Genomic DNA, 24,566 nt, shown 5'->3' with positions numbered 1-24,566 from the left:
GACGGGGAAGAGGCAGCATGGAAGAGGCTGGAGAAGGCGTCCTGTGTGGGCACGAGCCTGGAGGCGCTGGTAACAGCGCCGCTGCCGCTCCCTCCAACGAGGTATACCACGAGCCCGGTGGTGGCGGTTACCCTCAAAATTTGGGGGCAATGGAGACGGCACAGGGGGGGGAGGTGGGGACCTCGGTGGGGTCCCCGATACGGGGGAACCACCGGTTTGTCGCGGGGAGAATTGATGGCGGATTTCTGAGTTGGCACATGGCAGGTGTTAGGAGGTTGAGGGACCTGTTTGTAGACGGGAAGTTTGCGAGCCTGGGTGAGCTGGAAGGGAAGTTCGGGCTCCCCCCGGGGAACACCTTTAGGTACATGCAGGTAAGGACGTTTGTCAAGCGGCAGGTGGCGGAGTTCCCTCTGCTGCTGCCGTGTGGGGTTCAGGACAGGGTGCTCTCGGGGGTGTGGGTTGGAGAGGGGAGGATCTCGGCAACGCACCAAGTGATGCAGGAGGTAGACGAGGTCTCGGTGGAGGAGCTGAAGGGTAAATGGGAGGTGGGGCTGAGTGAGGAGATTGAGGAGGGGACGTGGGCGGACGCCCTAGGAAGGGTGAACTCTTCTTGTGCGAGGCTTAGCCTCATACAGTTTAAGGTGCTCACATGACCGGGGCAAGGATGAGCCGGTTTTTCGGGAGAGAGGACAGGTGTATTAGGTGCTCAGGGAGCCCAGCAAACCATGGCCATATGTTCTGGGCATGCCCAGCGCTGGGGGAATTTTGGAAGGGGGTAGCAAGGACAGTGCCGAGGGTGGTAGGATCCAGGGTCAAACCGGGCTGGGGGCTCGCAATATTTGGGATTGCAGAGGAGCCGGGAGTGCAGGAAGCGAAAGAGGCCGGCATTCTGGCCTTTGCGTCCCTAGTAGCCCGGCGGAGGATTCTTCTTCAGTGGAAGGATGCGAGACCCCCAAGCGTGGAGGGCTGGGTCAACGATATGGCGGGGTTTATTAAATTGGAGAGGGTGAAATTCGCCCTAAGGGGATCACTGCAGGGGTTCTTCAGGAGGTGGCAACCATTCCTAGACTTCCTGGTAGAACGGTAGAAAAAGGCCAGCAGCAGCAGCCCGAGGTGGGGGTGGGCGTCTCTTTGTTTTGGGCTGAAGGGACGTGTATATATGTTCTTTGCTAATGACGGGCGTTAATTTATTTCTTCGTTTTTGTATACATGGGGGGGGGGGGGGGGTTGTCCTTTCTGTTCTTAGTATTTTCTGTTATTGATTCTTTGTGAAAATTTGAATTTAAAAAATTTTTTTTTTTTTTTTTTTTAAATGTTCCCCTTTGACGTGACTCTGGGATTTGGGTTTGTATGCCGGGGTACAGGCCAGACTGATGCAAGTGGAAGAATGTTTCCAGCCTCTTGCCTCCATTTCTCCTGGGAACATCTAGTGGGTGCCCACAAAAACCTGATAAACTCTTTCTATGAATCCCCCTCAATGTAGTCAGCCTCGGGGGGGATGACTTGCAGGCATGTCGCAGTTAATTGCTTTCCTGGGCCTGGGAGTTTTCAGTTCAGTCAGCACCTCCTGATCTCCGGCAAGCCGAATCTCCCAGTCACCAATACCCAAGAGACCTGTAGCGGCCTCTGGATTTCCAGGCCATCCTACCATCGCTAGGCCCTGACGTGGGTCAACCCGGTGCCAGGGTTTCTAGCAGTCCACAGTCTAAAAGTAGGGATGATCAGTGTGCCCAGGTGGGATGGGGTCTCTGGAACACCTGGCCCTGTAAAGTATTATGTGGGGTCCAAGGAGAGTATTGCATGCCTCACTACAATCTTGGTCTCATAAAATCATGCAAAGCTCGAGTCATTTCTATGAACGTTACAATCTGTTATATTGCAGATTGTTTTATGTTCTTGCTCGCACTCTATGCTTCACTGGGCTATCTATCTGTCAATGGGCAGCACGGTAGCATGGTGGTTAGCATAAATGCTTCACAGCTCCAGGGTCCCAGGTTCGATTCCCGGCTGGGTCACTGTCTGTGCGGAGTCTGCACGTCCTCCCCGTGTGTGCGTGGGTTTCCTCCGGGTGCTCCGGTTTCCTCCCACAGTCCAAAGATGTGCGGGTTAGGTGGATTGGCCATACTAAATTGCCCGTAGTGTCCTAAAAGTAAGGTTAAGGGGGGGGTTGTTGGGTTACGGGCATAGGGTGGATACGTGGGTTTGAGTAGGGTGATCATTGCTCGGCACAACATCGAGGGCTGAAGGGCCTGTTCTGTACTGTTCTATGTTCTATGTTCTAATTCACATTCTATTGTATCCATTATTATTTGTTATTTCATTAGTTCAGGGTGTCCATGTTTGGAGGAAACGTAGAACTTGTTGCAGTTAGATTTGAGTATGCGACATATCAGATTATATCTGTGTATCATATTTCACTGGGGATCTCTACATTCTGAGTCTACTGTAAATGGCCTTGTAGATTATTGGAGCACAGAATTTTGATGGATTGCATCAAAGATGTCTGGTGAGTATTGCGAATAGAACTATAGTTGCAGGTAGATGCATTGGAGTCTTTAGTTAATGTCCTTAATTACTCATCGTTATTTAGAATACGGGGCAGGTCATTTAGGATCAAGGTGAGGAGGAATTTCTTCACTTGTGGTGAATCTTTGGAATTCTCTACCCATCGGGCTAAGGGGACTCAATCATTGAGTATATTCAAGACGGAGGTCGATAGATTCCTCGATGTTCAAGATATCAAGGGATATGGCGACCTTGTGGGAAAATGGCGCTGAGGTAGAAGATCAGCGATGATCTTGTTGAATGACAGAGCAGGCTCGAGGGGCAGAATGGTCAATTCCTGCTCCTATTTCCTGTGTCCCTACGGCACTATTAGGGGACAGTATCATTGATTCGGATCCCATCCAAGATCCATACTGAGTATATTATGAAAGTTCTATTTGTAGAAGGTGATGGCAACATCCGTTTAAAAAATAGTGCCTTATGATGTAAGCCTCATGGGAAACCATCTGTTCCTAAGAGGCGTACAAATAATAGGACCTTCAATGAAGAAAGTGAAAGATATGAAACAACCCTACTGTTCTTGCGTTTAGATAAACCTATTGGTTTGTGCTAGATGGGCCTAGCTATCCTAATCTTTTTTTAAAAATAAATTTAGTACCCAATTCATTTTTTCCAATTAAGGGGCAATTTAGCGTGGCCAATCCACCCAACCTGCACATCTTTGGGTTGTGGGGGTGAAACCCACACAAACATGGGGGAGAATGTGCAAACTCCACACGGACAGTGACCCAGAGCTGGGATTGAACCTGGGACCTTGGCTCCATGAGGCTGCAGGGCTAACCCACTACACCACCGTGTTGCCCAGCTATCCTAATCTAATCCAAAAGTTACTCTAGTTCACAAGACATCTACTTTCCACCATGCAATAATAACAATTTGTCACTATTTAGCCAACCGGTCTCTGTTATCTCTGGGATACGTCATCTGTGATCCTTAGAATGAACTAGTGCAGGGAACACTTATTCTTATCCAAAAATCTGATCCTGACCATTGTCGTCTATTGGTGCAAAGCTAGTGGGGTAAAAATTTCAGCAGGTCTTGGCAATGAGGTGTTCTACTCTTCAAATCATCTCCAGAGATGACGGCGGGGCTAAAATATCCAAACGTCTGTTGAGAAATTCCCCAACTTTGCTGAACAATTGGCCTCAGCTGAACAAAGCAAAGTGAAACCTTTTTTCATATTAACCAGACTGCCTCGTCTGACACAGCTTTATGCTGCCGTAACACAACTGTTTAGAATTAGCAAGCAAATAACTGAACTACATGGAGTTCACCTTGTGACAGTTTGCAAAATGTAACCCTGGTTTATCTATGATTGCAGATAATTTCCTGCCCTACTTTCTCTCTTTGTTGAAGAAGGAGTTTGCTAGTGCCGATATTCTGGTTCATGGAACATAGACCATACAGTGCAGAAGGAGGCCATTCGGCCCATCAAGACTGCACCGACCCACTTAAACCCTCACTTCCACCCTATACCTGTCACCCAATAACCCACCCTAACCTTTTGGTCGCTAAGGGCAATTTATCATGGCCAATCCACCTAACCTGCACGTCTTTGGACTGTGGGAGGAAACCGGAGCACCCGGAGGAAACCCACGCAGACATGGGGAGAACGTGTAGACTCCGCACAGACAGTGACCCAGCAGGGAATTGAACCTGGGACCCTGGCGCTGTGAAGCCACAGTGCTATCTATCAACTTGTACTACCGTGCTGTCCACAAATTATTCTACCGTTTCAGGAGGATTTAGTGTATCAACTCGGATATGACCATGTTAGCAAGGGCTATAACCTAACTGAACAATCTGCTCCGACTGTTTAAGGCGTGAGATTCACAAGATTTTGGTATCTGATAAAGGCCCACTGACTATTGTCCGTAGCTGCTGGCAGGCCCCGTCATCTGCCACGGAGTTCGCCTGTGGGGTTCCCTTTTTTTTTTATTTGTGGCCCACGTTTGACTCTTTGCTTCCCCCACCATTGGCTAGTGTTATCTACTTCTGTCGGACTGATTTGTCGCTTCTGCTCAATTCTGCCGTCCGGTTGACGTGTCAATTCTATAAGAGGAGGCAGTGCTGCATGCTTCTTGGCCAAAGTACTCGCCCGGATTGCATGATGGTAAAGGATGACAACTTGTGGATGTATGCTGCAAGGCTTGGTGTTCTTTGCTATGTGCCCTGTGTCTTGGTAAACACAAAGGAGAGTAGCTACCTCTCGTCCCCTTGTTCTAATATATATAGTTGGCTGAATTAGTATTTATCTGCTTGTGTGTAGTATGTTGAGTGTTATTTCGATTATCCATAGAACCTTCCCTGTATTCTTTGGTTTTTCAGGATTCCTTCCATGGCTACAAAACCGCTCTTGTGCATCAGGTGAAAGGATAAGAAGTGTCCTGGCTGGATCAGCTAGCCTTGTATGATGGCTTTTCTATTGAAACGCTAGTGTTCTTCATGGCCTGTATCTCTCTCTATACATCCGAGATCTTTTAGATTTTTCACATCCGTTTTCACTCCTTTTCTTACAGAAAGGGTTCTTCTGTACAATTCAAAGATTAAGCTATAAACTGGTATTAAATCTCTTGCACACAGTATGAAGAACACTGATGTTCCTTTTCACGTGTTTTTAAAAAAAAAAAAATAGTTCAATTTCTTAATTGGCGTGTTTTCTGAGAATTATTTCAAGTTGCTTTTGCGACTAACGTGAGCTGGGATTCATGAGTTATGTTGCACCGATCCACTTTTCATTGAGGCTTTCGTTTTGTTTTCCTTTTCGTTATTTTTCCTTCATTTCGACAACCCCCCCCTCACTTGCCCATTAAGTTTGATATTTCCAAGTTAGGCAGGTGCCCTCCTCTGCGTGCCCGACCTATTGATGATGAAAATGCCTAACAATGCACTTGAAGACTTGTACTAATAACTTAGTAATTAATGGGTGGTCCATTGTGGGCTTCAACTGACCTCTTGTGGTAAGGTCACAGACTTTGTGATGAAAGGTTGTTCCTGCTGAGATTCATCTTGAGGTTGTGACTGTACATCAAACAATGCATTGACGGTACAGGGACAGCAATGGAAAACCTTAAATATATCATTATGCCCAACCCAGTGCTTTTCAAAGATTCGTTCAGGGAGCCTGGGGGTAGATTATGCTAAAGTGCTCTCTGGTACCAAGAGGGACTGTGACTGAAAGCATTAAAACGTTTAAGCTTTGCGATGTTGACTTTTATCATGCAAAAAAAAAACAATAATGCCGAGACTGAGCTCGATGTAATAGTATTGAAGTGATTGCAGACTTTTTTTAGTTTGAAAAAGCGCCTTTGTCAGCGGTGTGACACACGAGGTCTCTTTGCATGTACACAGTCTCATGTTATTTACTTTAAATAGGTTTCCAGGACGGATGGAATGATCCTCCTGCGGTGCGGGCTGGGCAAAGAAAGAAAATGGTGAGTCACGCGTTCTCGCTAATCATACAACCTGTGGTTTTTATTGCAGGTGCGAGCAATTGGCATTGTGCACCCTTGCACCTCAAATGAAACTCTGCACCTTCTGGTGGTCATGGGGTGCGTGCAGGAGGCAAATAGGAGCCGTAACTAGGACATTATTCCCATGGTCTCACTTTCCAATTTCCTCCACTCCATTGGACACTCTGGCATCATTCACTGCACACACACAAACACACACGCAGACTGACCTGTCCTTCCTTGCACACAAGCTCCGCACCTTTGGTTTTTCACCCCAAAGCTGTATTGACACAAAAGTGACAATTTTCCACTTGACTGAAGTATGTTACTAAAATATGAATTACTGCTGCGTATTTTGCCACACCATCGAGTTTTCCCTCATTTTGCAAGTCTTCCAACATCAGCCGTGTTACAGGAAGTGTAAAATGTTAAAACTTGGGCTTGGAGGGGGCGGGGGATATTGGTGTCCACCATTTTAAGCCTCAAAATAATATTTCCAAAAACATTTGCAAAGGAAACCGGATCTTGTTGAGGTGCCTTCGTGTCAAACTTGTATTAACTAAAATTAAGGTCTTTTGTAGCTGGATAGTAACAATTTGGACATATCGCTCTTACAATAACGGGGATTTCTTGCGAATTGTCGCACCCATGTAAATAGTACTTCTGTGTTTCTGTATGACCCCCATCATGTGTGAAATATTGCTCTGACCTATCTTTAAGGATATAACTTGAGAAATAGGAACGAGAGCAGGCCATTCTGCCCCTCTGTCCTGCTTTGCCATTCAATTAGGTCATGGATAATGTGATTGTGGCTTCAACTCAACTTTCTTGCCTTGAATATATTCAATGGCCCAATCTCCACTGCTCTCTGAGGGAGCAAATGCCAAAAATGAGCAACCCTCTCAGACAGAAGCAATTCCTCCTCGTCCCTGTCTTAAACGGGAGACCCCCTTATTTTGAAACTGTGGCCGACAGTTCTAGATGTCCCCCAGCGGGGAAACATCCTCTCAGCACCTAGCCTTTTGCATCTTCATCCTTTTGCACGCGTCTTTTGAGATTATGTGAAAAGACGACCGTTGTTCTTGGAAAATTCACATATATTATCATTTAATATCTGACAAAACTCCCAGTGTTACTGGGAGAGCTCCAGATTAGCTAAACCAATGACTGCCTGAACCGTACACCACCCTGCCTGAGCACAGTCATTTTATATTTTCCACCACTAATCTGCCCACTGTGTCTGGGAACTAAATCTCTTGTTAAAAGCATTCAACACGCCCTATTTATTTATCTTTCTCGAGAAGCCAGGAAAGAGTCCAGTGTGCAAGAAGACCCAGGCTTAAAATGATAGAAGAGGAATTGAGTTAGTTCAAGAAGCACCAACAAAGAAGGAACTAGCTTGCCTTTATGCAGTGCCATGACATCCATAGCAATATAGGGACAGGAGGAGGCCATTCAGCCTCTTGAGCCTGTTCCACCATTCAATGAGATCATGGGGCAGCACGGTAGCATGGTGGTTAGCATAAATGCTTCACAGCTCCAGGGTCCCAGGTTCGGTTCCCGACTGGGTCACTGTCTGTGCGGAGTCTGCACGTCCTCCCCGTGTGTGCGTGGGTTTCCTCCGGGTGCTCCGGTTTCCTCCCACAGTCCAAAGATGTGCGGGTTAGGTGGATTGGCCATGCTAAATTGCCCGTAGTGTCCTAAAAAGTAAGGTTAAGGGGGGGGGTTGTTGGGTTACGGGTATAGGGTGGATACGTGGGTTTGAGTAGGGTGATCATTGCTCGGCACAACATCGAGGGCCGAACGGCCTGTTCTGTGCTGTACTGTTCTATGTTCTATGGCTGATCTGTGACCTAACTCCATTTACCTGCCCTTGTCCCATATCCCTCAATAATAATAATAATCGCTTATTGCCACAAGTAGGCTTTAATGAAGTTACTGTGAAAAGCCCCATATCTTTGCTCAACAAAAATCTATCTATCTCAGATGAAAAATTAACAACTGTTCTAGCTTCAACTGCTGTTTGTGGGAGAGAGTTCCAAACTCTTTGAGTGAAGAAGTTCTTCCTAACATAACTCCTGAACGGTCTGGCCCTAATTTTTACTCTCTGCCCCCTAGTTTTAGAATCTCCAACCAGTGGAAATAGTTTATCTTTATCTACCCTATCTTTCCCTGTTAATATCCTGAAGACTTCAATCCAATCACCATTCCTCGTGCCCTGAGGATGTCGCAATGCAACAGAGCGACTGACTAGCCCATTTCAGAGCGCAGTTAAAAGCCACTCATTTAGATGTGGGATGGGAGTCATAGTAAGGACACCAGGTCCCCTTTTCTAAAGGACATTAGTGAACCAGTTAGTCATTTACTGTCATGAAATGAAATGAAAAATGAAAATTGCTTATTGTCACAAGGAGGCTTCAAAGGAAATTACTGTGAAAAGCCCCTCGTCGCCACATTCCGGCGCCTGTTCGGGCAGGCTGTTACGGGAATCGAACCGTCCTGCTTGCTCTGCTTTCAAAGCCAGCGATTTAGCCCTGTGCAAAACAGCCCCGTCTTTATCAGCTTTATGGTTGCCTTTTATTGATATCAGTTTTTATTTGTAGATTATTTTTGAAATTGCATTTCTCAAGCTAACGTGCCGGATTTAAACCCATTCTCTGAAAAACCGTAGCTACCGTACCCTGGAATCCACATTCACCATTGAAGTCTAAACCACACCCACACCAGAAAATCCAGGCTATGAAGTTTCAATCCACTTTCCCATTAATTTGTGCACATCTCAAACTGTGCACGCTAATGGATATGCAATTTTGAGTAACTGTTTGGGGCTGTGGGGTGAGATCAGAACACACAATCCTTTTGTGGGGAAGAGCATCTGAGCAGCTAATGCTTCCTTGGGGATCTGAATAAGCTACAAATGGTATTTGAAAGCCTTTGAAGCTTCCAGTTTGTTTTGATTGGATTTTATTGTCAAGTATATCTACTTCATTGGGTGAAAGAATCAAGCGAATGATCCAAGGAAGGGATTATAGGTGGTGGAGGAAAAGGGCTGGTCATGTGAAACTTGGGTTGTTCGTTTATACTGCTCTATAATGCCAGTCAAAGTAGGAGGTATCTTTTTTTTTAATGTCGACAGTAATCCTCGACCCTAATCTCCTCCTCCTCCTCTGCTCCCAACAGATAGCACAAGAGCAAAATAAGCCATTTTATCAAATAAGATCAATTAAACTTCCAAATCTGAATCGAGTCCACTTGAGTGCTGGTCGAATTCATACAAAGTTAAACTTTATTTGGGGAAGGACCGAGTGTTTGTCGGTCCTGCTGGAAATGATTTGGCTGTTTTGAAGGCGAAAACTGTCCTCCGTTTTACTGGGCCTGTAATTGCCTTCAGTAGATTTTACAGTTCAGCTGAGTGACATGATGAGCTTAGGGGGTTAATCTGAAAATCCTTTTAGCTCTGGATTCACGGAACCATTAACTGCAATTTCAGTTTGTGGTGATGGCTCCGCGGTGCCTGTACTTCAGTCAGTCTGTGTCACTGGTAGTTACTGTCAGATGTGTTAACATTGTTGCCAGAGTTTGTTAACCCTTCAGACGGCATGTTTCGACATTGGTTGTGGAACCGTCAAGGGGCAGAATAATCCAAATATGTCCAAGGAAAGCGAAGATCCCAATGATCTTTTAAGTTGCTGTTATCCTGACCGATATAATGCAGAAACGGAGGCTCAAATAAGATACAGGAGTGGAAAATGGAGGCCAAGATTCCACAGCCATCCCGCCAGTCTTAAAAACAAGTGGCCCTCATTTGTCTATTCCCCAACATTTGTCCGGCTCTTCTTTAGGTTTATCCACGTTGTCTGCCTTCCAGGGCAACAAAACAAACTTTGGAACCTCCTTCAGGTTGTTTTCTGTGAACTTTTGTTTTAAATTTAGAGTGCCCAATTATTTATTTTCCCCACTTAAGGGGCAATTTAGCGTGACCAATCCACCTAACCTGCACATCTTTGGGTTGTGGGGGTGAAACCCACGCAGACACGGGGAGAATGTGCAAACTCCACACAGAAAGTGACGCAGGGGCCGGGATCGAAACCGGGTCCTCGGTGCCGTGAGGCTCCACCGTACCGCCCAAGTTTTCTGTTAACTGTTATTAGTCTGTGATCTGCAACATGAATTTAATGGAGCTGATAATTGGCGGCAGCAGTGTTCTCTACTGCACGTGAAGCCAAATTGCAGGAAAACTACCATATAGGTTTTAACAATATTTGACAGATTTAATGATTTCAGTCTTGCAAAGAAGGGTTATTTTGAACACTCTAATTTTCATAGTGCCTTTAGCGTAGTACAGTATCCCCTAGGTGCTTCATAATAATCATAATCTTTATTATTGTCACAAGTAGGCTTACGTTAACACTGCAATGAAATTACTGTGAAAATCCCCTAGTCGCCACATTCCGGCGCCTGTTCGGGTACGCAGAGGGAGAATTCAGAATGTCCAATTCACCTAACATGCACGTCTTTCGGGATTTGTGGGAGGAAAACCGGGAATACCCAGCAGTCTGCCAACAATAGGTAGGCAAAACAGTGCAGAGTTCCAGAATTCTGCATTGCTCCGGAGGCAACCCACGCAGGCACAGGGAGAAGGTGCAGACTCCGCACAGACAGTGACCCAGTGGGGAATTGAACCTGGGACCCTGGCGCTGTGAAGCAAGAGTGCTCACGGAAGCATCAAGCAAAATTTGACAACCATGCCATATAAAGATATTAGTGCAGGCGACTAAAAGTTCAGTCAAAGAGAGAGGCTCTAAGAAACCTCTTCAAGAAGGAGACGTATATGGAGAGGTTGAGATGCGTTTAGGGAGGGAATTACAGAGCTAAAGGGCACATTTGTCAGTGATGAGACAGAACAATTTGGTGATCTGCAAGAATTGGAGCAGTGCAGAATTCTGGAACTCTGCACTCTCTGCCTACCGACTGCTGGGTAATTTTCCAAGCTGTTACCTCTTGGTGGTAATCTGTAAAGATAATATAACATTGTTGTTCAAATCGGATGCATTTTTACTAATTCCTGCTCTAGGTGTTGCGCTCGACAGGGACCATCATACAAACCTTTGGCCAGTTGTTTGAATGTGACATGACGGCCTTAACTGCTTGCCCATAGCCCATGGAACAAAGCCGGCTCCGGTTGGTTCAGGAATTTGTGAAGTCATCAAGAATCTGTCAATGTTGGGCAAGGCATGTAGATGAGAAATGAGCTATTTCCTTTGCTACTGCCACTAGTTTACCTCTGACGCACCGTCTTGGCAATAGGCTGGTGTCGACACTTATGGAATGTCAGCTGAAGTTTGTCTTGGCCTTTCCCCCGGCATCTTCATTCGCCTTTTAATGAGTGACTGGACCAAGAAGGTTTGAACATCATCCATCTCTGATGGTCACGTTGGGAAGTTTGCCGCCTCCTTTCTCGAGAGTAATGACTATGTTGTGCCTTTTGATTTGTAAATTATGTTGTTCAGTAATTCTATTTTCATCAAGGAGTTCATTCCTGCAACAGCAACAACAACAGAAGTAAGCTCTGTTATTTCTTTCTGCTTCTTGCCAGATTCCTGAAGACTTTTTCTTGGAAAATACAGGCCCATCTCCCTTGGCCGTTTATCATGTTTTTACTTGCTCACCAAGACTTTGGCATTTGTAGTGGAAATAGGACTGACCTCCAAGAGCAGAGGAGCAACCGGAAGAAATTTGGTCCTTTGGATTTTGTCCAGGTGCCTTGATTCCCCCATCATGAGATGTGGGGAGGCAGTGGCGTAGTGGTATTGTCGCTTGACTAGTAACCCAGAGACCCAGAGTCGTGCTCTGGGGACCCGGGTTCGATTCCCGCCACGGCAGATTGCGAATTTTGCATTCAATATTTAAAAAAATTTAAACTCCAAAAGTGTTGGTCGATTATTGTTAAAAACCCATCTGGTTCACTAATGTCCTTTAGGGAAGGAAATCTGCTGTCCTTGCCTTGCCTTGCCAGGCCTACATGGGACTCCAGATCAACAGCAATGTAGTTGACTCGTAAATGCCCTCGGAGATGGGCAATAAATGCTGGTCCAGCCAACGACGCCCACATCCCATGAACAAATAAAAAAAGACCCTAAATAGTTTGGAGTAACACCAACATCTAGCAAACCTCGCACTGCACGTCAGCTCTTTTGGAGTGCGTATTGAAGCTATATCTTTTCTACGCTTTTTAATTGCTCCTACATTTTCGTCATTATGAAGAGAATCGTGTATCTTAATCCAAAGTGTTTTATACCCATGCTTCTTGGGTACACGAATCCCAGTTTTCCATATGTTGCACCATCGTTTCATACTCTTGGTTTGAAATCCTGAAACGTTGAATGTTCTTTAAGCCTACTTCATGCTTTTGGGAAGAATTGAGAGGGCGTTTGATTTTCACTCGTGACACTTGTAGCCAGGTTGCCATTTTCTGCTTCCAAAATATGTAAGAATATTTACAAACAGAAGAATCGTTGGTAGTTCAGCTTTCGATAGATTTATCGCACTTACCTGACCCTGACCATGTCCACAGTCACCTCAGAAACATACCTTAGTTGAGATAGAAAGTGGTCCTTCCCTCCTTTGTGAACTGCAGGAGATGCTGCCAAGTGGATGACTTCAAAAAGACATTGTGCTTTATGTCGGCTGGGAAAGGGAATTTAAATAGTAACACTGGCGAAATATTCAGTGCACCTCCATGGATTACTGCAGCATAGTTCAAAAGAGCAAGAGATTTTTTTTCTTGACTGAATCATCTGATTTGTAGAGGGATTATAAGATTTATAGAGAGAGCAACAGAAATCTTTTGCTGCTGTCACATGTAATTAATTAGTCCCAGTTGCACAGTAGTGCGATATTCTACATTGTAAGAGAGAAGAGTTTGTTACTGCTGCACTCTATTCTCCTGGCTACTCGTCACACAAACCTGGAGCCGGTGCTGATTTTTGAACCAAGGGGTTCAGCATGTACACAGTGTGTACAGGAAACATAGAATCCCTACTGTGCAAAAGGAGGCCATTCGGCCCATCGCGTCTACGCCAGGGCTACGAAAGAGCACCCCACCTAGGCCCATTGCCCCGCCCTATCCCCATAGCCCCACATAACCTGCACATCTTTGGATTGTGGGAGGAAACTGGAGCACCCGGAGGAAACTCACGCAGACACTGTGACAACGTGCAAACTCCATACAGACAGTGACCCAAGGTTGGAATCAAACCCAGGTCCCTGGCACTGTGAGGCAGCAATGCTAACCACTGCGCCACATGGACAAAGGAATTTTACAAAATCCAGTTTTAGTATGCTATTATCTTAATAATAATCTTTATTGTCACAAGTAGGCTGCAATGAAGTTACTGTGAAAATCCCCGAGTCGCCACATTCCGGTGCCTGTTCGGGTACACGGAGGCAGAATGTCCAGTTCATCTAACAAGCACGTCTTTCGGGACTTGTGGGAGGAAACCGGAGCACCCGGAGGAAACCCATGCAGACACACGGAGAACGCTCAGACTCTACACAGACAGTGACCCAAGCTGGAATCGAACCGAGGACTCTGGCACTGTGAAGGCATAGTGCTACCCACTGTGCTACCGTGCTACCTTGTAGAACTAAGGCCAGACTTGACCTTACAATGAAATGAGTTGTTGTCTTTTCTTAAAAATAAATTTAGAGTACCCAATTATTTTTTTCCAATTAAGGGGCAATTTAACGTGGCCAATCCACCTAACTTGCGCATCTTTGGGTTGTGGGGGTGAAACCCACGCAGACTCGTGGAGAATGTGCAAACTCCACGTCGACAGTAACCCGGGGCCAGGATTGAACCCGGGTCATCAGCGCCGTGAGGCAGCAATGCTAACCACTGCGCCACCGTGCCACCCTTAATTATGGTCTTTTTTAACTAGAAGTATCTTTCTGTCAGGCGTCATGCAAAAATTGTATTGATGTTGTATCACTAGTTTGTGTGTAGAAATGATCAGTATTCTGATCTTTTTTGAGCTCTGTTCCAATCTGTTCTCTTGGTAGCTAGGCGGCCTTTATACATTTGCTAATTCATAAAATACTCTCTATATGAACTTCCAGCTACCTGACAACTACACTCCTCCAGCTCCCATTACTGCTCCCGTCGTGAATTTCTCCACAGATGGTCAACAGCTCCGACCCCAGGTTTTCGTTCCTCAGGAAATCGGTCAAGGGCCACCCGGGGCCCCAAAAGAGGCCAATTTACAGGTGCGTTCGCAGCTTTCCTTCTCCCAGTTAGCACCAAGATTGTGCCTGTGGCATAATTTAATGAGAGGTGGAATGCCTTGTTATTTTTTAAGATGCTATAATATACAAGGGGAAAACAATATTCAATGACCAAATGAGCATGGTGGCCAAAAAAAGAGACTGTTGCATCATAAGAACATAAGAATTAGGAGCAGGAGTAGGCCATCTGGCCCCTCGAGCCTGCTCCGCCATTCAATTAGATCATGGCTGATCTTTTGTGGACTCAGCTCCACTTTCCGGCCCGAACACCATAACCCTTAATCCCTTTATTCTTCAAAAAACTATCTATCTTTACCTTAAAAACATGTAATGAAGGAGCCTCAACTGCTTCACTGGGCAAGGAATTCCATAGATTCACAACCCTTTGGGTGAAGAAGTTCCTCCTAAACTCAATCCTAAATCTACTTCCCCTTATTTTGAGGCTATGTCCCCTAGTTCTGCTGTCACCCGCCAGTGGAAACAACCTGCCCGCATCTATCCTATCTATTCCCTTCATAATTTTAAATGTTTCTATAAGATCCCCCCCTCATCCTTCTAAATTCCAACGAGTACAGTCCCAGTCTACTCAACCTTTCCTCATAATCCAACCTCTTCAGCTCTGGGATTAACCTAGTGAATCTCCTCTGCACACCCTCCAGCGCCAGTACGTCCTTTCTCAAGTAAGGAGACCAAAACTGAACACAATACTCCAGGTGTGGCCTCACTAACACCTTATACAATTGCAACATAACCTCCCTAGTCTTAAACTCCATCCCTCTAGCAATGAAGGACAAAATTCCATTTGCCTTCTTAATCACCTGTTGCACTTGTAAACCAACCTTCTGTGACTCATGCACTAGCACACCCAAGTCTCTCTGAACAGCGGCATGCTTTAATATTTTATAGTTTAAATAATAATCCCGTTTGCTGTTATTCCTACCAAAATGGATAACCTCACATTTGTCAGCATTGTATTCATTCTGCCAGACCCTAGCCCATTCACTTAACCTATCCAAATCCCTCTGCAGACTTCCAGTATCCTCTGCATCAATATATAATTGCAGCCCTCCTCACAGATTCCTGATAGCAACTTGGCAACTTTTAACACAGCAGCAATATTCTGTGAAGCAAAATACATTTATTGAATGTAAATGAGATGTTCCCAAAATTGCGGGTAATGCCGAGGTTATCACGGAAGGCACAAGCCCATGTGTCTATTAATTAAGCCATCGTCTTTGCCACCATTCAACTTGTTTCCTCGCCGTTGTTTCAAGTTGAACAAGACCGATCGCAACCTGTGTTTCCTGTTGGAAGTTTGAGCTGCGCTTCCAACCGCACATTCTCTCTATCTCAAAGACCATCTACCCTCTCCTCCAAAAGCATCACCGTTCTCCACTTCCTCCTCCATCTATCCACTGCTCACCTATACTTCTATCGATTCAAGAAATGTAACTTCCAAGTGCGCTCCCAGGCGACTCCATTTCTCCAACCTTCATAATGAAAATCGCTTATTGCCGCGAGTAGGCTTCAATTAAGTTATTCTGAAAAGCCCCTAGTCGCCACATTCCGGCGCCTGTCCGGGGAGGCTGGTACGGGAATCGAACCGTGCTGCTGGCCTGCTTGGTCTGCTTTAAAAGCCAGCGATTTAGCCCAGTGAGTAAACTAGCTCCAGCTCCCAAGTCTTACTCGTCCATCACTCTTCTGTATGACGGGCTCCCGGGATATCTATGCCTCACATTTAAGATTCCCATTGTAGTCAACGCAGTTCATGGCCTTGCCCCTCTCATTCTCCGAAACCTCTTCCAGTCCTACAAATCTCAGCTGCCTCTGTATTGCCCAACTTTGGCCTTTTCCATACGCAATGTACTTTTCTCCTCATTGGTGGGGTTAAGTCTGAAATTGCCTCACTAAAACCCCTCTGCCCCTCAGATCAAGTTCTTCCTTCAAGCCCGCTCTTTTGGCCAATCTTCAAGTCACCCTCCCTATATTCTTTACTTGCCTCAGCTGTGGACATCCAAACAATATTAATTACATAGATACTGAGCATGGGAGATACAATTGCAGATTCTGTAGTATCACTGCTATCCCAAAAGCCCCATATGTACAGATTCAACAGGACAAGAGAATCATCTTGGGTGTTCATTTTATAAAGTGGCTACTGATGGACATGTTGTAGATCCAGTGTCAACCCAACTGAAATCACTGTTTAATAGTCCATTTTTAGCTTCATTCTCCCAATTAGAATGGTTAGTTCTTGTTTCAGAAATAAAGGAAAATGGAGTGTGGAAAGCAGAGCAAACTGATTAGATTCTTCAAATGTAGCACTGCTGAGGGAGGTGGCGGATCACTGTCCTTTGGAAGAAGGGATAGAAGGAAATGTGCTCCTCTTCTCACGAAATTTTTTTTTAAATTATAAATTTAGAGTACCCAATTAATTATTTCCAATGAAGGGGCAATTTAGCATGGTCAATCCACCTAGCCTGCACATCTTTGGGTTGTGGGGGCGAAACCCACGCAAACACGGGGAGAATGTGCAAACTCCACACGGACAGTGACCCAGAGCCGGGATCAAATTTTGACACTCGTTACCCGGGTGTTGCCTCCTTTAATTCAGTGGTGTTGATTTCAGCCTGCCTCCATTTTGTTTATTTTTTTTTTTTTAATTCCAATTAAGGGGCAATTTAGCGTGGCCAATCCACCTACCCTGCACATCTTTGGGGATGAGACCCACGCAGACACGGGGAGAATGTGCAAACACCAAATGACAGTGACCCGGGATCGAACCCGGGTCCTCAGCACCACCGAGACAGCAGCTAACCACTAGGCCATCATTCCGCCCGTATATCCTGTCTCCATTTTAAAGCAATTAAATGTAATGGTGTCCAGCCCCCTTCCCTGAAGGATATTCCTGGACCAGTTGTCTAGTGGCAGTCCACACGTTACAAGATTTAGTGAGATAGCACAATTTGCTATGGTTGGGATTTGAACACTCAACTTTCGTATGTATGATACCCCAGGTTATCAGATTCATGTGGGTGTAGGAATTTTACAAATGGATTAGATCACTCACACGTATGACAAAAGCAGAATAACAGGGGGTGGGGGGGGATGCAGAATGGACATGCTTTGTAGAAGTAAGATTTTTAATATATTTCACAATTCCATTAGTGCTATCTTTTATCTAACTTTTCTTTAAAATTTAGAGTACCCAATTCTATTTTTTCCAATTAAGGGGCAATTTAGTGTGGCCAATCCACCTACCCTGCACATCTTTGGGTTGTGAGGGTGAGACCCACACTGACACGGGGAGAATGTGCAAACTCCACACTGACCTGGGGCCAGGGTCGAACCTGGGTCCCAGTGCCAACGGCAGCAGTGCTAACCACTGTGCCACATCTCACCTATCTTTTACAGCAGGTTTTCCAGCAACTTTACTATGAATTTTACATTCATGCACGTTGACCTATGGGGATTGCTGCTGAGTTGACTACTGGTGTGCTTGCCTTTGCATCAAACTGTGGCTAGATGTGGAAAGCGTGCAGCTACTGTACAGCCGATGCTGCTTGCCTCGAGCCCCCTCTGTTCGGAGACGGGTAATCTACACAGTAATTTGCTGTCTGTGTTTTTTTAACTCATTGTCATTTGCAGCCACTGCAGCAGCTGCCCACAGAGAAGATTGTGAAAAAGCAAATCCCGGAAGAGCACATGGTGTTGAAGACAACCTTTGATGGGCTGGTACAGCGATGCCTTTTAGCTGCTGGTGACCCTGTATGTCGCTGTTTAAACAGTAGTCTAGTAATTTGAAATAAGTAGATTACCTATCTGTGTGTGTGATATGAAGTGGTGCATGTTATTATGGTATGTATGCTGTGTGGAGTACTCTTGCTGGACCCGTGAAGTTGGACTGAAATTAATAATAATCTTCATTTTTGTCACAAGTAGGCTCACATTAACACTGCAATGCAGTTACTGTGAAAAGCCCCTAGTTGCCCGGCGCCTGTTCGGGTACACTGAGGGAGAATTCAGAATGTCCAATTCACCCAACATGCATGTCTTTCGGGAATTGTGGGAGGAAACCGGAGCACCCGGAGGAAACCCACGCAGACACGGGAAGAACGTGCAGACTCCGCGCACAGTGACCCAAGCCGGGAATCGAACCTGGGACCCTGGCTCTGAAGCAATAGTGCTAACCACTGTGCTACCGTGCCGTCCACAGTTACTGTGGAGCAATGGATATTTAAGACGGTGAAACTAGTTTATCCACTTCTAGTTAGGATGTTCAAAATTTGACACGGTATGACGGCCCTGTTGGATGTTTCGAGTTTAGGTGTTTAGATTTATTGTCACGTAGCTCAACCGAGGTACTATGAGAAGTATTGTTATGCGTACAGTCCAGACAGGTCGCTACATGCATGTGCTACCCACTGTGCTACCATGCTGCCCATATAGAACTGGGTTTCCATTTCAAGGGTTTTCAATCTATCATAAGGGCAGCACGGTAGCATTGTGGATAGCATAATTGCTTCACAGCTCCAGGGTCCCAGGTTCGATTCCGGCTTGGGTCACTGTCTGTGCGGAGTCTGCACATCCTCCCCGTGTGTGCGTGGGCTTCCTCCGGGTTCTCCGGTTTCCTCCCACAGTCCAAAGATGTGCAGGTTAGGTGGATTGGCTGTGCTAAATTGCCTTTGGTGTCCAAAATTGCCCTTAGTGTTGGGTGGGGTTACTGGGTTATGGGGATAGGGTGGAGGTGTTGACCTTGGGTAGGGTGCTCTTTCCAAGAGCCGGTGCAGACTCGATGGGCCGAATGGCCTCCTGCACTGTAAATTCTATGATAACAGACACATAGGATTATGAACACAGAATCTTGAATTCTCCCATTTACTTCTCCCACGTCCTCCCCTCAGCAAACCGAAATCAGGAAAGCTATTACCACCCTGGGTTTCTGCTGTCAATTTAATCTGCAAACAAGAGAAAGGCTTTCCCAGTTATCTTAAATGATTTGTCTTAAATGATTCACTTCGAGTAACTTGCATTAATGTTGTAGGAGACTGGTTGGCAAAGATGTGCCATAATAGTCCACGGCAGAATAAAGCTTAACCGTGTGGAACGTTGGAAGCAGTGAATTAACATCCAATACCTTTCAGTCTCAGTAAGAAGTCTTACAACACCAGGTTAAAGTCCAACAGGTTTGTTTCAAACACGAGCTTTCGGAGCACGGCTCCTTCTTCAGGTGAAGGAGCCGTGCTCCGAAAGCTCGTGTTTGAAATAAACCTGTTGGACTTTAACCTGGTGTTGTAAGACTTCTTACTGTGCTCACCCCAGTCCAACGCCGGCATCTCCACATCATGGCTACCATTGACACCGCATTTCAGTCTCAGGGCAGTGAGTTTCTGAAGTGTCCAGCCATGTGTCTGTGTCCTTTATTAAATGTGGATTACTGAGAAGGCCTCCCGCGATGCAAGTATCTCAGTAGCACCATGCTACAGTATGGTAACACCATACTGTTACAGTAAGCAGAAGGAAATTGCAGATAGAGCCATCTTTTAACTTCACGTACCAAAGGACCTGCTTCCAGAGGAATCCGAGCTCAGTGCCTCTACCATTCGATTACTGATGATTCCAAATGCCAAAGGGAAATTAGGAAATTGTACCTGTGAGTTGTGAGCCTAATAAGGTCATTATCCCATTGAAATATTCTCACCGAGCACAACAAAGCTGGCTGCAAATTCCTGCCAGCACAGTTGTTTCACTGGGCTTTTCGAACCTAAACATGCTGATAGACATCTCCTGGGGAGATGGTGGTAATGCCACAGGAACTCGTAATGCAGAGACCCAGGCTAACACTCTGGGTCATGGGTTCAAATCCTCCCCCCACGGCAACTGGTGGAATGTAAATTTGATTAATAAACCTGGAATGTGGAGTAATGGTGACCACGAAACTACCAGCGATTGTCATAAAAACCCATCTGGTTCACTAATGTCCTTTAGAGAAGGAAATCTGCCGTCCTTACCCGGTCTGGACTACATATGACTCCAGAACCACAGCAATGTGATTAATCCTTTTCTTTTTTAACAAACAATTTTATTGAGGTATTTTTCGGCATTGTAAACAGTTACAGATAACAAAAATGTGCAAACATCAACGTAAAACCAATACTTCAATCAAACCATACTGCACACGCCCGCTCCTCTCCCATAGACACTACCCGCCTATTTATCCCTCCTACTCTAAATGTGATTGATCCTTAATTGCCATGGAACCATAGACATGTTACAGCACAGAAGGGGGCCATTCGGCCCATCTTATCCGTGCCAGCCCGAGGACACCCAGATGCCCTTTCTAATCCCACCTTCCTGCACCTGGTCTGCAGCTTATAGGATTTAAGGTGCAGATTCAGGTACTTTTTTAAACGAGTTTAGGGTCTCTGCCTCCACCACCTACTCGGGCAGCCAATTCCAGACTCCCATTGAAATGTTCAGAGGCAATTAGGGATGGGCAATCCATGCGGGCTCTGCCAGCGATGCCCACACTCCATGAAAAATAGAGAGCTTCAGAACTGTAAATTTTCTACAAATTGTGCATTATCAAATGCAGCTAGATTTTTTTTTTAGACCACTTTGCACCACAGAGCATTTTAATATAATCTGCGAGGAAAGAAACATTTTGCTCAAAGGTATGGTGCGTACGTCTTACTGCAGCCCTCACAGTTAGTGTGTTGTGGAGCCTCCCCTTCCTGGGTGGCAAGGGTGCCCCATTGCTCAAATTGGATTCAGGGCAGAAGAACCCGAGTTGAGACTGGAACCTTGTACTTTATCCGGATTATTTCCAGAAACCGCACTCGCTGATGGGGGATTTTCTACATCTGGATGATCCGTAAATTCCAATGAGGGTGTCCCGTGCTCTGATGAAGTAAATCCACTGTTTTTGTTGTGGGGTGGGAGGAAGGGGGTAGTGTAGGAAAATGACGCAACCTTACTTGTGCACAGCTCCGTCTTGATCTGTTGACATTTACTTCCAGGCCGTTGGCAGAATAGTCAGTAGAATTGAAGCGAGCTGGAAGCTGAATGCCCAGTGTTCATAATGAAGTATTATCTCCTTGCAGTGTGTTAGAAATGTCGTATTAACCTTCTGATGCAAGGTGTTGTTACAATTGCGGTATTAATATTAAGGAACTATTCTGGCCAATACGTTGACATCGCACATGCTCTTACAGCTGTAGTGACTTGTGTTTGACCACACGGTTTATAACTGAGTGTACTGTTAATCCACTGTTTTATTTCTGGACCAAAATATGTGCCACATTATTTCAAAGCCTTGGGCTGACTGGTGCGAAAGATTTAGTCAGTAAAACCGCAAATCCCTGAAGACCCTTTGCATCTAAGTAGGTGATCCAAACCGCCCCATTCTAACTGCTTGTTCAGTTTGAGCCGTGAGCTGCTCAGGATTTGTGCCTTGCTTGACCCTTGATCCATTGCCAAGACCACCACCATCCGCCCATGTAACACAATCCAGCAAAGCTTCCGCCCCACAACCTGTGTATGAAATAATTGTGCAAACTTGCACCAGTGACAGCATTGAAAAGCCCACCCAAGCCCACAAAACTGCAGTGCCTTCTACATCGCAATACATGGACAGTCCACTCAAAGGTCACTTTAAGGGTGGAGACAAAGCATGCAAAGCTCAAGACAGTGTTGAGGGAAAGAAACCTGGGTGCTTCCTCTTCTACCCCTCTGAGGCGTTTAAACTAGAATGGGAAAGTTGAATATTACTCTGCCCCTTATTAATGTCTTACAGTACCAACCTTTTATTTAGGAAATTATCTCCGGCTCAGCTCCGAACAGGTCCAGCTATTATCCATACCTTTATCATCACAAAACTTCATTTCTTCCACACTCACCTCACCAGTCTCCTGTGCTGTGCCCTACATAAACTTAAATCATGCAGAGCTCTGTCAACTGCTTTGTAATCACTAAACCCATTGCCCATGCCTTCCGTGGCCTCTATTGCCTCTTTAAAGAGAAGCACAAAGTGCTGGAAAAATCCATCCGGTCTGGAAACCGAAACCGAGTTAACATTTCAAGTCGAGTATGACCCTTCTTCAGAACTTCTGTCTACCAGCATATAATAATAATAATAATCTTTATTGTCACAAGTAGGCTTACATTAACACTGCAATGAAGTTACTGTGAAAAGCCCCTAGTCGCCACATTCCGGTGCCTGTTCGGGTACACAGAGGGAGAATTCAGAATGTCCAATTCACCTAACAAGCACGTCTTTCGGGACTTGTGGGAGGAAACCGGAGCACCCGGAGGAAACCCACGCAGACACGGGGAGAACGTGCAGACTCCGCACAGACAGTGACCCAAGCCAGGAATCTAATCTGGGACCCTGGAGCTGTAGTACTGTGCTGCTGTCAATGTCTTTTAAGAGACCAAGAGATAGAGACGAGACCTGGGCCAACCTTTCCAGCGTCTGCACCCTCCCTGGATTCACTTCCTTTCCATCTTCAATATCCTCGTCTCGGTTCCACTTCCCCCCGTTGATACCTCTCTGCAGTCAAGAACTCCCATTAGAATGCACACTTTATACTCGACCCTTTCCCTCTTGAAGTGGCTGAATCACAATAGTTTGATTTATTTCAGCGGAACAGTTAAAATTTTGTTTTAGTTGCTCAAAGACCTTTTCTTCATTTGTAAATCTAACCACCAGATGCTATCTCTTACCTTTGGTAAACTCACCCCCCACAGCATTCCTCATCCTATAACATTTTGGGCCTTGCTATCTCTGCCCTGAGTGTGAAGTTTCACATCTCCAAAGCAAAACTGTCTCCAGAAGGTCAGTTTATCTTTGCACTGCATAGTTCTTTTGCTCTATGCAACTCTTGCCCTAATCGAGAGCACTCAAAATATGTTCCACTTACTTTTAAATAATCCTTTCGAATGGATTCTTTTTGCATCTATATATTGGGTGGGGTTACTTGGATAGGGTGGAGGTGTGGACTTGGGTAGGGTGCTCTTTCCAAGAGCCGGTGCACTCGATAGGCCGAATGGCCTCCCTCTGCACTGTAAATTCTATGATATATCCATCAATCTCAATTTTGCATATTCTGCACCCACTCCCCACCTTTTTACTTCTCCCTCTCGTGCTGCTCTGCTTCCCATCCAATTGAATGGTACCATGGTGAGTAATTTTCAGAGTCTTTGCTTCTTTTCCATTGAATCCTTATAGACCATTCAACCCATCGAGTCTGCGTTGACCCTCTGAATAACACTCTCCCTGCTCATCTCCCCTTCCTATCCCTGTAACCTAGCCTACACATCTTTGGACGCTAAGGGGCAACTTAACATGTCCAGTCCACCTAACCTGCACATCTTTGGACTATGGGAGGAAACTGGAGCACCCGGAGGAAATCCACGCAGACACGGGGAGAACGTGCAAACTCCACACATGATAGTCACCCGAGGCCGGAATCTAACCCGGGTCCCTGACGCTGTGCGACAGCAGTGCCAACCATTGTGCTGCCGTGTTTCTTCTTTGTCATACAGACAACCTTTCCTACATTCTAAGTGGTTTCAAACAAATACGACTTCCCCCAGTCTCGTACTCAGTAGTTGTTTTGCAGTACTTTAGAAATGTGGGTGTCCTCGCTTCACTTGGGTCCTCATCTTCTCATGATCTTCAAGCTTTTAGAATCCACACGGCCAATTATTTCCTCATTCGCCTCACCTACTCTTCAGGCATGGCTGCGTCCTGTCCTCTACCGTCACCTGGCATCTTTGGTTGACACAGAAGAAAGTTGGATCCAAGTGTTACAAGGCTACATGCATCACACTGCCCAGCCAATGTTGGTTGCCAGATTACTCACCATCGATATCTGAAAACAGTCTTATTTTCTTTTTAAATCTCTGTCTAAAAACCAGCCCGACAGAGGATAATCAACCTCTGCTTTCCATTGCTGCATGATATCCAATCGCACTCGAATTACGTAGCTGGGAGAATGTTGCCAGTCCAAGGAACTGTAACCTGGGGACAGAAGTAAATTAATTCTGCAACATAATATTTTTGTGCGTGAGGGAGTGTGCGTGTGAGTTGAGTGTGCATGAGTGTGAGTGAGTGAGTCTGCCAGGTGTGATATGTACCCGTGAACTAATTTCACAGCAATCTGCGTTAAATCACCAGCAGTGCCTCATGGTGACTGATTATTCTGGTGATTTATGGAGCGATTGCGTTTTGTGCCTTGTCTATTTCTATGCACTGCACGCAAC

General features: G+C 45.6%; 1 protein-coding gene across 3 annotated transcripts in view; it reads left to right on the top strand.

Moving 5' to 3' along the window:
• Positions 1-24,566, top strand: part of sec31b (SEC31 homolog B, COPII coat complex component) — a 109,383-nt gene that overhangs the window by 79,622 nt on the left and 5,195 nt on the right. For 2 of the 3 annotated variants that reach the window (XM_038782697.1, XM_038782696.1), the window contains 4 exons: positions 4,894-4,932; positions 5,941-5,999; positions 14,136-14,282; positions 17,949-18,068. In XM_038782697.1, the coding sequence (XP_038638625.1) occupies positions 4,894-4,932; positions 5,941-5,999; positions 14,136-14,282; positions 17,949-18,068 (365 nt within the window). The remainder of the gene's footprint in view (positions 1-4,893; positions 4,933-5,940; positions 6,000-14,135; positions 14,283-17,948; positions 18,069-24,566) is intronic. The other variant, XM_038782698.1, reaches the window with a different exon arrangement.

Source organism: Scyliorhinus canicula, chromosome 22, assembly GCF_902713615.1.
Source record: "Scyliorhinus canicula chromosome 22, sScyCan1.1, whole genome shotgun sequence".
NCBI classification, from domain to species: domain Eukaryota; kingdom Metazoa; phylum Chordata; class Chondrichthyes; order Carcharhiniformes; family Scyliorhinidae; genus Scyliorhinus; species Scyliorhinus canicula.
The sequence above is the reverse complement of the archived record's forward strand: the minus strand, read 5'-3'. Positions and strand labels throughout refer to the sequence as shown.